The sequence below is a fragment of the Eucalyptus grandis genome, chromosome 2, assembly GCF_016545825.1.
Source record: "Eucalyptus grandis isolate ANBG69807.140 chromosome 2, ASM1654582v1, whole genome shotgun sequence".
In the NCBI taxonomy this organism is placed as follows: domain Eukaryota; kingdom Viridiplantae; phylum Streptophyta; class Magnoliopsida; order Myrtales; family Myrtaceae; genus Eucalyptus; species Eucalyptus grandis.
The window spans coordinates 29,321,038-29,337,510 of record NC_052613.1 but is presented as its reverse complement, the minus strand read 5'-3'; the positions used below and the strand labels follow the sequence as shown (position 1 = coordinate 29,337,510).

The 16,473-nt window shown below is 38.3% G+C and overlaps 1 protein-coding gene across 5 annotated transcripts; it reads left to right on the top strand.

Annotated features, from left to right (window-relative positions):
• Positions 1-6,853: 6,853 nt before the first annotated feature.
• On the top strand, positions 6,854-16,025 carry LOC104429828 (disease resistance protein RPV1-like). 5 transcript variants are annotated; one of them, XM_039306644.1, is made up of 7 exons: positions 7,208-7,870; positions 8,540-8,719; positions 10,419-11,076; positions 12,913-13,022; positions 13,160-13,435; positions 13,517-15,216; positions 15,332-16,025. In XM_039306644.1, the coding sequence occupies exons 3-6, from the start codon at positions 11,070-11,072 to the stop codon at positions 15,179-15,181; spliced, it is 2,058 nt and encodes a 685-aa protein (XP_039162578.1). In that variant the 5' UTR covers positions 7,208-7,870; positions 8,540-8,719; positions 10,419-11,069; the 3' UTR covers positions 15,182-15,216; positions 15,332-16,025. The 5 variants fall into 5 exon arrangements, with proteins under 5 accessions (XP_039162579.1, XP_039162578.1, XP_039162577.1 ...); XM_039306643.1 differs by having other exon boundaries at positions 11,896-13,022; XM_039306642.1 differs by having other exon boundaries at positions 11,292-13,022.
• The last annotated feature ends 448 nt before the right edge of the window (positions 16,026-16,473 follow it).

The following is a 16,473-nucleotide window of genomic DNA, read 5'->3' as shown; positions in this document are numbered from 1 at the left end:
ACATATGCAATACACTAAAATGTTTGAAAATAAATTAATAAAACTAAAAAATTTAGGATTGAATTGGCCACCATACAATGGATTTAGGATTTTTTGATAATTACTTACCCCTTAAAAAGATATATGTTCATGGATTGAATGCGATAAACATCAACTTTTGCGACATGATCTTTGAAGACAATATTTGTCGACTTCATTGATCCTTGAGTTTCTATACATAAATTCTTTTGTCGTCATAAAATTAGAAACCATTTCATTGATTTACCCCTCTTCAAGACATTTAAAATTAAGGGATATGTGGACGAAAAGCCCTAAAACTTATTGTAAAAGTGTAATATGAATTCTAAAACATTTAAAAAGTACAATTGAGTCCAAAACTTGTCCTTTGTACAATTAAGTACCTCCATTGTTTCCTCAATTTATTTGATAAAAAATAATGACATGTCTTTCTAAAAACTTCCCAAGGCCACGTGGCATTGAGATGGCAAGAAATGGGAGCCACGTCAGGAAAAAAATGCTAAACAAAAACAAATAACGAAAAGCCAAAAATTCAAAAAGAACGATAACATAGAATGCGGCGGGAGAGATGCATGTGGGCTGGGGTGTTTGGTGAAGGGGTGGTCCGCCGTCGAGGGTCATTGATCCTTGCATTGCACGGTGGTGGCATGACTATTCACCGCTGCCACCCTATGAGGATTGTGCGGTAAATAGAGTTCGTTGGCCCCGGCCCCTGAACTCAAGCATGGTGACTTCACCAACGAAGGAGACGAGCTCACCATCTGTGTTTCCCCTTCATCAATTTCTAATCTTTCCTTGATTTTCCTTGGAAAATCCTTACTCTTAACAATTTTCAGTGGTCTCTGTTTGATTTTTCCTTTAGTAATTTCTTGGTAGATCCTTACTCTGATAAGATTCATGATCTCTATTTCTTGCCATTCAAAAATGTTCCATCAACTTCATTCATTTTTATAATTTTCGCGCGTACAACCGTGACAACTACCTTGATTTGAAGAAATTGGAGCTCAAGACGGAACTTCATGAGGAACATGACCACTGCGTAAGGAGTTGTGGCACCACCCCCTGCGAGGGCAAAAACCACACAAACATCTGGCGAGCCCTCGCTCAAGCCGACCATCGCGTAGCTCTCATCCATCATTGTGCTAGGGCCTAGGAGCCCTACCCCAGGTCTAGCCAAGTGAGAGTCAGTGGTCATTGTTGAGTCCCTAATGAGGGCCGATGGCCATTGCTGGCAAAAGCATGGCGGCAGTGTAGGCGCATAACAAAATTTATGTTTCTCGATTTCTCTGTTTCTGTTCCTCGGAACAGGTTTGGAACAATCCGTTTATTAACGCAATTTGATTTCTCTATTTAAACAGATTTCTATTCGAAATAGAGAAATTGAAGAAATCGAAGCTGAAATTTTAACTTTTCAGTTTCTGAAATAGAAATCAGAAATTGAAATCAAACTATATAAAAGAACCTTGCGCTTTCTTGCTAACTTAATTCACTCATAACCACAACTTCACAAATTATTGCTAATTTTCTTTTTCTTATTTTGCTTTTTTTTTTTTTTTTTGCATTATTTTTTTCAATTTTTTAATAACTTCCTCTTTAGGATGAAAGGCAATCGAATGGGTCCCCAATTTTAAAAAACGACCAAAGTTCTTAAATGTTTACTTAAAAACAATGGGGCTCTTTCCTCCTAGAAAAGGCACCCCATGGCCAATTGAAGAAAAAGTTCTTGCGTAATAGATGAATAAAAAACGTGCCTAAAAATTTAACCTTATTTTTTCGGATTCGAAATTCTTGCAAAATCAAAATAATTAGATTGTTACACAATCTTGAATTTTAATTCGAAGGCAATAGATTCAAGAGAATTTCTCTCTTTGTTATGCAAGGGCCATTAAAGGTTCATTGAGCAACAATAAAGAAATTAGGGATGAGCAACTTGACTAATTCAATTCGAGAATCAAAATAAACCGACCTTCCCCCAATTGGTTCCTAACCATAAACATTACTTTAAGATATAATTCTTATATATTCCTTTACACCATTAATTTTATTCTGCTGATAATCTTGTATAATACTAGTTTTTGATAAAATGACAAGGCTGTATAGGCGCCATTGATGGCATCCATATTCATGCTTCCGTAGTACTTGTTTGAACCTATGCAGGATGAGCTTGCAAACGATACATTAACTGAGGATGGAAACCAAATAAATACGTTTAGGAAAATAATTACTAATAAAATGGCAAGGATAATAATATGCGGAAATTCCATGAAATTGTATTTTCAACTTTTGTAATGTATTAGTATTATTTCGACTATTATTTTGTATTTGAGGATTTCCTATGTTGTTTTAGTATTATTTTGACTATTATTTTGTATTTGATGATTTCCTATGTTGTTATCTAATTAATTTCTATTTCTAGAAATAGAAATTTTGTTCGTTATCAAACGGTTTCTGTTACAGAAATAGAAATTTTGAGTCGTTATCAAACGGGTTTCTTTACTCGAAACTTGTGCAGGGAATAGAAATTAAGAAATTGATTTTTAGCTAGAAATCAATTTCTGTTTCAGAAATTTTGTCATGCGCAGCTGTAGTGTCTCCTTAAAACCTTCTACCTGTGGTCTCAACATGGTGCCAAAAAATATCTAAAATTAATACGTTGACATTTTTTGTCTGATAAGTTGGATAAAAGTACTTGATTGTGCAAATTGGACAAATTTTAGGATTTGATTGTATTTTTTAAAAGCTTTAAAACTTAATTGGACTTTTGTGGGAAGTTTTTATTATCACAATGTGGCAGGTACTTGAACAAAATTAGCAGTCTGGAGGGAGGATGGATTTCCTCCGATCACTGGGGGTGTGCAAAGAAACCACGAGAGCTTGAACAAAAGGCAAAAAAAGATAAATAGAAAGTGATTTTTGAGGGTGTAAATGACCTCAAATGCTTTTTTTTTTAAGGAATGTAAGTGGGGTTTTGGGTGATAAAACGTGTTTTGGGTCTACTTAGGCTTGTTAGGTAACATTTTGTTCCTAAATTTTTCTATTCTTTTGTTCTCTAGAACAAAAAAAAAATTTCGTTTGGTCACATAAGTCAATTTTTTTATTTCCAAAATAGATTAGCGACAAGAGAATGGATGAACAGAAAAAAAAAAAAAAAAAAAAACAAGGGCCTTTTAGGCTGCTGCGCATGACAAAATTTCTGAAATAGAAATTGATTTCTTGCTAGAAATCAATTTCTTAATTTCTATTCCCCGGACAAATTTCTGAGCAAAGAAACCCGTTTGATAACGACTCAAAATTTCTATTTCGAAACAGAAATCCGTTTGATAATGAGAACAAAATTTCTATTTCTAGAAATAGAAATTAATTAGATAACAACATAGGAAATCCTCAAATACAAAATAATAGTCGAAATAATATTAAAACAACATAGGAAATCCTCAAATACAAAATAATAGTCGAAATAATACTAATACATTACAAAAGTTGAAAATACAATTTTATGGAATTTCGGTATATTATTATCCCTTGCCATTTTATTAGCAATTATTTTCCTAAGCGTATTTATTTGGTTTCCCTCATCGGTCAATGTATCGTTTGCAAGCTCTTCCTGCATAGGTTCAGACAAGTACTGCGGAAGCATGAATATGGGTGCCATCAATGGTGCCTATACAGCCTTGTCATTTTATCAAAAACTAGTATTATACAAGATTATCAACAAAATAAAATTAATGGTGTAAAGGAATATATAAGAATTCTACCTTAAAGTAATGTTTATGGTTAGGAACCAATTGGGGGAAGGTCGGTTTATTTTGATTCTCGAATTGAATCAGTCCAGTTGCTCATCCCTAATTTTTTTTATTGTTGCTCAATGAACCTTTAATGGCCATTGCATAGCAAAGAGAAATTCTCTTGAATCTATTGCCTTCGAATTAAAATTCAAGATTGTGTAACAATCTAATTATTTTGATTTTGCAAGAATTTTGAATCCGTAAAAAAATAAGGTTAAATTTCTAGGCACGTTTTTTATTTATCTATTACGTAAGAACTTTTTCTTCAACTGGCCATGTGCGTGCCTGTTCTAGGAGGAAAGAGCCCCATTGTTTTTAAGTAAGCATTTAAGAACTTTGGTCATTTTTGAAAATTGGGGACCCATTCGATTGCCTTTCATCCTAAAGAAGAAGTTATAAAAAAAAAAAATTGAAAAAAATGCAAAAAAAAAAAAAAAAAAAACACAAGAAAAATAAGAAAAAGAAAATTAGCAATAATTTGTGAAGTTGTGGTTATGAATGAATTAAGTTAGCAAGAAAGCGCAAGGTTATTTTATATAGTTTGATTTCAGTTTCTGATTTTTATTTAAAGCGAGAAGTTAAAATTTTCAACTTCGATTTCTTCAATTTCTCTATTTCGGAATAGAAATCTGTTTTAGAAATAGAGAAATCAAATTTCGTTACCAAACGGATTTCCAAACCTGTCCGGAACAGAGAAACAGAGAAATCGAAAAACATAAATTTTGTCATGCGTGCCCTTAAGATCGGGCTCGTTCTGTTTCCGATAAAAGTCAAAAAGTTCGGGTATCATTACGGTTCAACCCGAACCGAATCGAAATGCAATAGACCAGCCCAGAGAAATCTCTAAAATTCCACCTATGTCCTCCCGTCTCCACAATAACCCCTGTCCTGTCCTTTCTCCATCCTAGTCGACGCTTCTTCAACTCTGTAGGAGCACCGAGCACCCTCTCTCGTCACTACGGTCACCGCCCACTCCTCCTCCACCGAACCAGTCCTCTCGCCGTCCGGCGTCCTCCTGTTCTCGATTCCGAACGACGCCGTTGCTGTCGCAATCGTCGGCCGAAGACGGCGAATGATGGGTTTTCTTTTTTTGCTTCATGGGTTGACATTGGGGTTTGGAAAGAGGGAGATGGGAATGAGATGGCGGTGATGGGTGCAAGAGGAGGCCATGGGATCCGTAGAATTGGAGGACGGAAGTTGGAAGCGGTGCGCAAGAGTGAGCCCTGGCATACCTTCTTCTTCTTCTTCTTCTTCTTCTTCTTCTTCTTCTTCTTCGGCCACGATAAATCTATTCGGAAAAAAATCGTTTTCCATTTGTTGGGTATCGACTCTTAACTGGATGTTGATCTTTGCTTGGTTCAGTTTGGCTTCGGGAGCTTCCGGCTTCGAAGGTGAGTTTTTCGTGTATTTTGGTAGAAAAACACTGAATAAAGCAAAGCAAAGCAAAGCAGAGCAGAGCAGAGCAGCAGCGTGCAGGAGCGAAGGAAGAAGAAGAAGATAAAAGAGACCCGAATCCAGACCCGAACCGCGATTCCGGTTTGGGCCGTATACGGGTCGGGTCCCCTGTCGGGCCGTACCAAGCACACTCATGAATGCTTCAGCTCGGGTCAGGTATGTTTTTTTGTTTTCTTTTTTTGGAGGTCAAAAGGGTCGGGTGTGTTGACACCCTAAGTAGAAAACCGTATAAGGTTTCAGAAGGATCTGCGATTATATAGTTGGAAAAATTCGATTCCCAAACTTGATATATTTTAATTACAAAATGTCATTATTTCATTTATAATCATAAGGTTATTTATTAAACATGCAATATTATTGGAACATTACAAAGATATGGACGGATCTGAAATTTATTTTATCGGATAATTGGCTCGAACTTGAACTCAATAAATCATTTGCCAAATTACCTTTTGCCTATTTAAAAAACTTAGGGTTACTTATATAATTTTTGAAGTCCAAGACAAAAATGAGTTATAATCCAACAGTTTCAGCAGCACACACTATTTCAAGCATGATTTCTTATTCTAGGATTGTTACATTTCAATGTTTCTATCATATCAATCTTAAATATTTTTCAATCTAATATTGAGATTCATTAAATTTTCTAGCTGAAGATATGGAATGCATAAATTTTGGAAAAATGATTGTGCTTGCAAATTTGAAGTGGCTTATTATATACCCATACAAGAAATTTGTTTACTGAAAATAGTGCAATGGCATATTTGGGTACTCAATGGGGATGGGGTTATTTTAATGAGATGGATTTTTGACAAGTTTGAGACAAGGATAGTCGTACCAAACTAGCCTCACCTTTATCCCTACCATCGATGCTTGCTTATATCCATTCCAAGGGAGTTAATCGAGAGATTTCTAAGTTCAATTGGCACTAGCTCCTCAAATTCAATACAAATACAAAGTGATTAGCCACCACCAAATCTAAATACAGTTTCATCTTTGAAAATGAAGGGAATCCATGCACTTAAACCTGTAGCCTATGCTAGGAAATGTGGAAAAGGTGTGGAAAGAAAGCATGTGGAAAGAATTGGAATAGTTTTTCCATATTTGGAGAAGTAAGGAAACTCGAAGGTGAGATTGGCATGAGTGAAAATAAAAAGGGCAAAAGCTATCAAAACGCCTAAATTACACCTATTGTGGTACATTTGTTATAAATTTTTTTTTGTGATATAAAAAATCCTCAACTTGTACTTGTGTGGCATATTCACTCTTTATCCACAAGCACCATTAAAAATTTACCTACATGAAGAAAATCAAATGATGTTGACATGGCATGACACTCATGTGACTTAAGTGAGATAAAATCAACGTTGCTTTAGCTGAAAGTAAATAAGTTTGTTTAGGCTTGAAAACCTTTATCTCAAATAGATCAAGATGGATATGGGCTTTATTATGTATATTTAAGAAGGGGTTGGGCTTCGAGGCCTCGTATTGTGTAGTTTGAAATGGATTGACTTGTCTGATCATTTTTTTTCGTATTTTATTTATTATCCTTATAGTATTCATTAATATTTGTAATCTTAGTTAAAAAAAAAGAAATTCTACAAGTTAACAAATTAATTTATTGTACTATTAAAAGAGTGAAAATTATTTGCAAATTTGAAAAGGAGAAGACACTTAAAAGGAGCAAAATATTTGCAATTTTTAAAAATGTTCACCACCTTTTGGGCCGAGCCCGACCCGAACCCTAAAGCCCGAAATAATAATAGACGGGCTAGGTAGTCCATTCCTGGTTCAGGCTTTTTCTTCGGGCTTGGAAATTCCAGGCCTAAAAGCTTGGCCCAGACCAAATATTGGCTAGAAGCCCAGCCAGCCACCCATGTGTTGGTCGCTGCTTCAAGCGAGCTTTGATGGCCGCCCTTATAAGTCGCCGCACCGTCGCTCTTTCGACTGACGAACGTCTGTGCTCGCCTCTCTCTCTCTTTCTTCAGCATCAATGACAGCCCATCGTGGGATCGAGCTCGACTCGAGCTCCATCACAGCGTTTAGCTTGGTGCATGCAGAATAGCTCAAGCTCGACCATCGTCTACCCTACCCCTTTTCGCTTCCACGAATCTGATTCGCCGCCACCATCGTCGCCTCGTCGCCGCTTGCCGCTTGCCGCCGCCCATCGTCGCCTTGTCGCCGCCCGTCTCTAGTGGCCGAGGTTGTCCGACAACTCAATCGGTGTCGCTCGTCCTGCACGGTGGCGCTCGTCTTGCAGTTTTTGCAAATAAATCTCTCCGGTCAGCGGTCAACACCAGCGGTAGGGTTCGGGTCGGCGAGGATGCAGGAGGGTCGGTCGTGCTAGTCTGCACCAGATTGAGACGATCGCCAACCCAAGGGGGTCTGCGACGCCGACTGCAGGGTCGCTCGTGCTGGTCTGGCCCGGGCTCCAAAAGGGGCAGGTGAGGATCGAGCATTACGCATCGAAGAGGACGAAATTCATCACGGCGCACGATTCACGGATTGCATGCTTTGCGCTCTCTTAAGACGGCAAGTTCCTGGCTACAGCGAGCACGAAAGGGACTCTCATTAGGGTCTTTAATGCGGTTGATGGTACTCTGTTGCAGGAGGTAAGTTGTCTTGAATGAGGAATTAGTCTATTTGGAACTGGAACTTAGTTTGTGCATTTTATTTTAGCTAAATTGAGGTGTTCAAGACCCTTTGTTGAGCTCAGAAACGAGTGAATTGGAAGAACATTTTAATTGTCAGATGACGTACTCCTTTTAGGAGAAAATATTACAGCAAAACATGGGTTTGAAATCTAGAAAGTGACTTTGGTGAATATAATTATTAGGCAGTGTCATGACCAAATTTTAATGTGGGTTATGCATTGAGTAGTGTTTTATTTCTTAGGAGTTGGTTACTTGTAGATAACAGCTGTAAACCTCTATTTATAGTTGTCTTTGTTTAATTTGGTTGGACTACACTGTGTAACTCATGGTTCCATTGGTCTCATAGTGTTGCTAATGCCCATTTATAGTTTGTTATTGTCAATCCTGTTCCATGTGGATGATTTTTCCTGGACCTTTTTATTTAAGAGTTAGGTTGGAACATTTTGGTTTTCTGATGGTGACTTGTAAGTTACATTGGTTGTGAGTCCACCATGTTAAGACACCTCGTGTATTGAGGCAAATCAGTTGTTGCTGGTAAGATGTAGCGTTACCTATGTGCTGCTCCTACCATTGACAGCCATTTACTGCAGTTGATCTTCATTTTTTATTTCCCTTACTGCAAATCAGTTCACTCTACCGCTGGTGGTGACCGCTTTGTGAGTTACTTGCCCAAAGACAAGACTGTGGCGAGCGGGCTCAGCACCAGGGAGGGAGAGCCGGATCCAGTGGAGTCGCAGCGGGTGGTATCTTCCGAATAGTGAGTTGTTGCGGTTCCTCAAGCTTAAGCCCAGAAAGTTCTAAAAGAAGGTAAGGATGAATTTGATGACTGCTGCGATTTTTCAATGTTCTAGTGAACAGCAGTTGCTCTTTCGACATCGTATTCCTCCACTCTGTTATTATAGCTTCTTTTCGGCAGCCCTGTCTACTCCTGGAGTCATAGACGGAATGCTGTATTTTCTTCACGGGTGAAATGCTGTAACGATCCCCTACATTGTTTATGAGTTTGCTTATTCGAAACAAACAGAATGTGAGCTACATTATCTTGACTATCAAAGAAATAGGCACTGGATCAAACATTTAGCTCCATTCAGATGATTCACCAAAAAGAGAAAAGAGCGAAGAAATGAACTGAAGGGAAAGAAAGGCCAACAACAACCCAATCTATCCAACAATAATGACGACAAATATTACAAGATAACCACAAAGACCAAAGTTGCTAAATGACTGCAATTCTAGCTTCAATAAATGGAACCTTGATCTGATGGGACCAAACCCAAGATATCCAGCAATACTTACAAAATAATGTAAATGAAATAAGGTCAAACTTATTTTGTTTCTCGTCACGGTCTAGTCCCCACTCCCAACCATGACCAAATTGATCAGCTAAAACCCATACTTTGATTAGTGCTTCTCCCATAAAGAATCTAAAGAGAAAAAAAAAAAAAATTTGAAAAAGTATAAAAAATTGAAAAATTATTGATTAGATTTGTATTGTTTGGAAGTATTTTAGTAATATAATCTTTTAAAAAACAACATAAGAATAAGTTTTCCTAAATTTGATTAAATATGAAAATATTTTATTAATATGGATCGGGTTGGGTATAAGTTGAAAATTTTACATTAGACTTAAATGGGTCATAAATGAGTTAATGGGTCAATTTGGGCGAACCATTAATGATCCGACCCAAACCCGACCTATTCCACCTGTTTAACAGCTCTAAGGCTAACTTGTAGAGGTTGTGATGGGGTTAATTGGGGGAGTGGTGGTGTGATCCTTATAGAGGTTGTGATGGGGCCAATTGGGGGAGTGGTGGTGTGATTCAGGGACGGAGATGGTGACATTGATCGGCTATATGGTGGGAGAGAGAGAAATATTATTGTAATCGGCTATATGGTGGGGAGAGAGAAATATTATTGTAAAGAATAGAAAAATTTTAAGTAATAATTGCATCACGCGATAGTAAAATGTATATAATAAATCAATCAATATTGGGTATTCTCAATATTTAAGTGCCAATTAAAATGACATGCATATTGTAGTTGGCAATGTAAATTGACTGATTACTTCACATAAAATACATTTACATAGTAAAAGGGATAGTTTGATCTTTTAGTTGAGGATTTTTCTCTAAAGATGAACATCCTACAATTATCAAAAGCAGAGAAGCATATATGATATAGATGAAAGTATTTTTGGAATTTTCTCTAATATGATTAAAGTAAAGAAAAACTCAAAAACTCAAAAACCATCTTTCTGCTCTGTCTTTTGGTTTCACTTTATATCTCCTTTTTTTAATTTTTTTTTTTTTGGACGAAGTATTGCTTTTATTCATTCATAAAAGGAGCTCTACAAGAGCTAAGACAAGTGAGTGCCATGAATCTATCAATTTGTGCTATCACTTTTGTTTGTTGCTAGGTTTCAGATTTTAAATTTGTTTTTCAACGAATGGGACCCAGAAACTTCAGCCCACTGATTGATTCATGAATGATTCATGGAAAATTTTAGGAAACTTCTCGGAAACTTCTTGCATGACTCAAGGCATTGACTATATTTACTCAAGGGATATTCGGAGATTTTTCCCCCTCCATGACGCCAGAGATTGAGAGCTCATCGTATTGACAGCCCTCGCTCGGATCCAAGCACACCCAAAGCAAACTTTCCTGAGATATTTGGTGTTTAGAGATCATACAATGGAGAGAGGGATGAGTTCACAGGCATCATCCGGATCTTTGTACGAGGTTTTTCTAAATTTTCGAGGAGTAGACACCCGTCATGGATTTACTGATTTTCTTTACCATGGGATGGTTGGTGCTGGAATCCTTGTCTTTAGGGATAGTGAATCCCTCCATGTCGGTGAAGAAATTGGTGTTGAACTTCTACAAGCAATCGAGAACTCCAAGATTTACATTCCCATATTCTCCGCAAATTATGTTTCAAGTTGCTGGTGCCTCCGAGAGCTTGCATACATGGTCAAGTGCACCTTGAAATCGAATGGGAACAAGGAGATTCTGCCTATTTTCTTGGATGTGGAACCTGTTGATGTGAAGCTGAAAACAAACTTTTCAAATCTCCAACAGATGTTGTGCAGTGAAGCAGAGTCATGGCAAAAGGCTCTCATTGCAGTGGGCAAGATAAAAGGATGGAACTTGAAGAAAGATGAAAGGTAAATGTCTTAAACTTTTCATTTGTTATGTAGATTTCCTTTTCCTCCTTATTAAGTTTGATTGCGGTATTGTTGGTGAAAAATATAGTTTATTCATCTCATCGAGAATGGAATTCTCATGGGTAGTAGCCAATAGCGGTTGGCACCGATGCGGTGGTGGCACACCCTACTCATTCTTATTCTCTTTCTCTTCTCACTTTTGATCTTTGACATAGTAGCCACGAACAGTAACATCTTGAGCAGCTTCACCAAGTCGCCGGCCAGCCACCGCTACAACTCATCCATTAATCATCACCATTTCTTTGTCACCAGCCTGACACCAGGTAGCCAGAACCTGCCTTGACCATCCAAACTCCCACCCTTTCTATCCTTCACTCACTGGCAAGTTAGATCCAAGTTGGGTCTGACGTCACCTTGCCTATATCCGGCATTGCCAGCTTTGGGGACCCCAAATTTGGTGTCTCCTAAAGCTGGCGACACCATCCTGGCGATCGCAAGGCCATGACCCATGTGACATGGAGGATTGAGATAAGGCTAAGATGACGGGTTGATAGGGTGTGATGGTCAAGGACTCTGGAATGCAATGGTGACGGTGCAAGGAGGCAAGTGATGTCAATAGTGGCATGATGGTGGTAAAGGCCGACGGTGATGGTGACTGAAGTTGGGGAGTGGAGAGAGATTGAAAAAATCAGAAATTTTTAGCATCTAGATTTTTTTTCTCTCTCTAATTTCCTCAACATGTGAGGGCAATTGAGTCACTTGAAGAGTAGCTTTCACAACATAAAAGTTGTCCTTAACACGGTTGTTACATCATGGCAGCCAAGTAGATTTGATCCAATCGGTAATTGAAGCTGTTTTGGTTAAGCTGAATGTCAGATATAAAAATGTGACTGAGCACCTAGTTGGAGTTGATGATCGTGTAGAAGCTATAATTAAGATGTTGGATGTGGAATTTGATGGTGTGAAATTTCTCATGATCCATGGAATGGGAGGTGTTGGCAAAACAACACTAACCAAAGTTGTCTTCAACCGATTGTCTTCTCGGTTCCAAGGCTGCAATTTCCTTTCGGATGTTCGAGAGTCATCAGAACGACATGGCTTGGTACATTTGCAAAAACAATTGTTATCCAAGTTCCTTGATCGTTGTTATGTTGACCAAATTAGTGAAGTGGATCATGGGATCGACATGATTAAGAGGGTACTTAATAATAAAAAAGTTCTCATTGTTCTTGACGACGTGGATGAAAACAAGCAGCTGAAAAATTTGGCAGAAAAAGGAAATTGGTTCGGTTCTGGTAGTCGGATTATCATTACTACTAGATACAAAAGTGTCCTAATGATTGACGGAGAAGCAACAAGTGAAGGTCCTATAAAGTGTGCAAATGTTTTGACTTATGAAGTACAGAAATGGAATTTTGCCATGCTCTTGAGCTTTTCAGTAGGCATGCCTTCAGGAGAGACTCTCCACCCGATGATTATGTCTACCTTTCAAAAAAGTTGTCTCCACTTTGGGAAAGCTTCCTTTAGCTCTTGAAGTCACTGGTTCATCCATTTCTGGTAGATCCAAAGAATTTTGGGTAGACACTTTGAAGAAGCTAGAAAAAGCTCCTTCCATAGAAGTCCAAAAAACATTGATGATAACTTATGAAAGGTTAGATGATGCACAAAGGCAAGTATTTCTGGATATAAGTTGTTTTTTTGTTAATGAGGATAAAACCTACCCTTGCTACATGTGGGAGGACTGTGAATACCACCCATACAATGCCATTGAAATCCTCTGTCTCATGTCCTTGATAAAAATCAAAGATGACAATACATTTTGGATGCATGATCAAGTGCGGGACCTCGGAAGGGCAATCATTCGTGAAGAGAATTTCAAAGAACCTCACAAGCGTAGCCGAGTGTGGAATCATCAGGAAGCCTTGAGCATTTTGGAGCATAAAAAGGTATCGAAAGGGAACTACAACTTATTTTCTGTGAATTGTTGTAGCCTATTCTTGAAAAAGGAAATCCATCCCTATTAGCGCTTGAAATTGTTTGTTTTTAACCTTCACACGTGACTTCTTGGTGTTTCCATCGATAGGGAAGCAAGAAGATAGAAGCATTGTCACTAGGATCTCGTGGAGTCATCATAATGCCTAGTGAAGTTGCTAATTTACGACACTTGAGGTTCTTGGATGGGAATGAGATGTTCCTTGTTGGAGACTTCAATAATCTTCTCTCCAATTTAAGATGGCTTTCTTGGCGATGGTGCCCTTTTGAGTTTGTGGCAACAAACTTTCATCTAGTCAATTTAATTGTTCTTGACCTTTCACACAGCTATGTATCAGAGAAATGGATTGGCTGGAACCAAATCAGAGTATGATACGAGTCTCACTATCTTTTCTTGTCTTTCTCGTTTTTTTTTTTCCTATAAATCGTTTCTTAATATATATTGCAGGTGGCAAGTAAACTAAAAGTACTAGATCTCAGCAATTGCAATGACTTAATGAGAACGCCTGATTTATCTATGTTGGTGTCCTTGGAGAGATTGATTCTTGAAGGTTGTCGCAATTTAATTGAAATTGACCCTTCCATTGGAAAATTAAAGCTCCTCACTGCTTTAAACTTGAATGGATGTCACGCTCTTGAAGGGTTGCCTTATGAAATAGGATGTCTAGATGCTTTGACGGAGATTCTCATGCCTCGTTCATCGTATGCATTCAAACTTCCAGAGACAATTGGTAATTTGAAGTCATTGTTGACCCTTGATGTATCACATAGCTGGATCCGCTTGCTGCCAAACTCAATTGGAGGGCTGGTGAAACTTAGGCGGTTGAATTTATTTAAGTGTTTAAAGATAAAGAAGCTTCCTGACTCGGTTGGAGAATTACGATCATTAGTCGAGTTGGATTTGTCATCAACAAGTTTGGGACACCTACCTGATTCAATCGGCAATCTAAAGCAATTGACAGTACTTAGGATGAGCCACATAATTGGGATAACAAAATTACCAAGAGCGATTGGGCTGATGGAGAAGCTTGAAGAATTAGAAGCTAGTGGATGTCATGGCTTGACCGGCGAAATCCCTGAAGAAATTGGGAGGTTGTCTTGTTTAAGGATCTTAGACTTGTCGTTCACACGTATTTCCAAGTTACCCATCAATGTTTGTTGCCTCTCTAATCTCCAAACACTTAATCTAGAATCATGTTCTAAGCTTAATCAGTTGCCGAAGCTTCCCCAAAGTTTGAGTTGTCTAAGGTGGGCCTTTGATACTCTCAAGTTCTGCAAAAACAGGACATATATGCCGGAGCGGGACTCTGCTTGTCACTCTAGCATCGTACCCTTATATGAGGTGGAAGAACGAGCATCCGGCAAAACCAAGCGATTCTTGCCCTGGTTCCTGTCTTCTAGTTTAAGAGAGTTCGAAGTTGGAAATCTGTCAATTATATCATGGATGAATTATTCCCATTTGAGCAACTTGTCAACCTTGCGATTACAAAGTTGTTCAATATCAGATTACTTTGATGTTTTACCTGTTGAGCGCCCCATTTTGTCGGAGCAAGTAAAGATAATGCAATTAGAAAAAGAGCAAAGGGAATCGGTTGTGTCGGAAATGGAAAGATGGAGCGGTTTAAATATAGGATCATTTCTGTTGCAAATAAAAAGATTGAGACATTTAGAGATGCGTACGTGCAAGTTCTTCTCAAGAGAACTTCGTCTATCGCACATGAAGATTCTGGAAGAGGTAAATCTGTTCGGATGCTCCTTGTTTGTCGAGATCTGCGGCCTTGAAGAACTGGGATCCCTTTGCTTCCTATCGATTGTGGATTGCAGTTCCATGGAAAGGATGTCAAACCTATCGAAATTGAGAAAGCTAAGGAAGCTAAGAGTAGGAGAATGTCCAAAGTTAAAAAGCGTGGAAGGTCTAAATCACTTGGAATCTTTACAGAAGTTGTGGATTCACGATTGCTGCTTGTTGGAGAGTTTGGCTGACACCTCAAATTTGTGTTTAGAATGTTCCACAATTGAACATTGTGAGCGGTTGCCCAACCATAACAGTTACTGTAGATGTCATGACAATAGAGATTCAGATACTGAACCTGACCACGCGAAGTATTTTTGAGCCGGTTACACTGAGCCCAACCTGATGAAAGTCCGGTGAGTATGATGTGAACACCCGTATATTGTGTCTGTAAGGAAGTCAGACCAAGTCTTTATTGTTGGGCTTATTGTGTTCATTTTGTTTTTGTTTTTTTTTTCTTCTCTGAATTAGAATTCGGTTGGTCTCAAGAAGGTTTTCCAATGACAATATTGGTAACAAGTACGACCCATTAAGATTGAAAGCCAATTTGAAGATGAAATGTAGACAAAAGTACGTTGAGAAGATTGGCCCAATGACCGCGACCAAGAATGACCAGAATTCAGTGACTTTCACCCCCATTCTCTTTTTGTTATCGTAAGTAGATATGCATTTTACGTGTTGTAACCATATTCTCGTCATTGGGTGGATACGATTTTGTTATAACCATGGAGTTTCCGTCCAGCATGTTCTCGCGTAGCATCTGCATTTCCTAAAACTTTCCATTTCCTGGTAATCAGTCTCGGCTTTGTTTTCTTCTTAATTTGGATATGAAGCAGAGGCCCAGGGCTCTAGCTCCAGCCTGTGTGAAAATCGGCTGCCATTGAGGCTCTATTAATTATCTGAACTTGCTGTGCTGCCTTTGTGGTGGTAATCAGGATGTGAATCGTTGCTTTACTTTTGCATCTAACCTCCTCTGCTGAATATCTCACTTCTTTGATGAAAATGCCTGAACAGAGAATTTCCTTCACTACTAAACTGTTGATCGAATTTTGTCATATAGGCCTATTTTGAAGACAGTGAGCTAGATCCATGTGTTCAATTATGTAATGCTGGCCAAGAACCTCATGTATAAAATTGAATCGATCCCAATGTGTTTCTCGCTGAATTCATATGAAACCAAAGTGATTCCTTTACCTGTATGCTTATTTCTGAACTTATCCAGTTGAGTTGTGCTTGAATTGACTCCCATGTTCTGTAAAATTTGCGGAAGCCCCATACTGATCATGTCCATTCTATTGTGAAACTTGGAGTTTCTGAATTTGCTTGATTTCATTTTGGCGTCTTTTGATTCTTGTCAATGTGTTTATAGGAAAGTGTCATAGTTCTCTGTGTAAATGGCATATATGTGACTGAACCGAATTGTTTAATGCATTGCATCAGCATTACTGATACGCTCATTTTATGCACACGTACCGATATGTTGATGCTAGGCCGAGAGTTCCCTATGATAGTTTGGATTTGCTTTTGATTGGTTCATGTTATTTCGCTTGCCTGAGAGCATTCTCCTACTCAATTGTGTGTCTCGAACTTAGTTGTATGATTTTGATTCATGT

Coding starts and splice junctions, on each gene's coding strand:
- LOC104429828 (XM_039306643.1), top strand. CDS start 12,711: ATGATAACTTATGAAAGGTTAGATGATGCACAAAGGCAAGTATTTCTG. Junction 13,023..13,159: donor GCATTTTGGAGCATAAAAAG/GTATCGAAAGGG, acceptor TTCCATCGATAG/GGAAGCAAGAAGATAGAAGC. Junction 13,436..13,516: donor TTGGCTGGAACCAAATCAGA/GTATGATACGAG, acceptor TATATATTGCAG/GTGGCAAGTAAACTAAAAGT.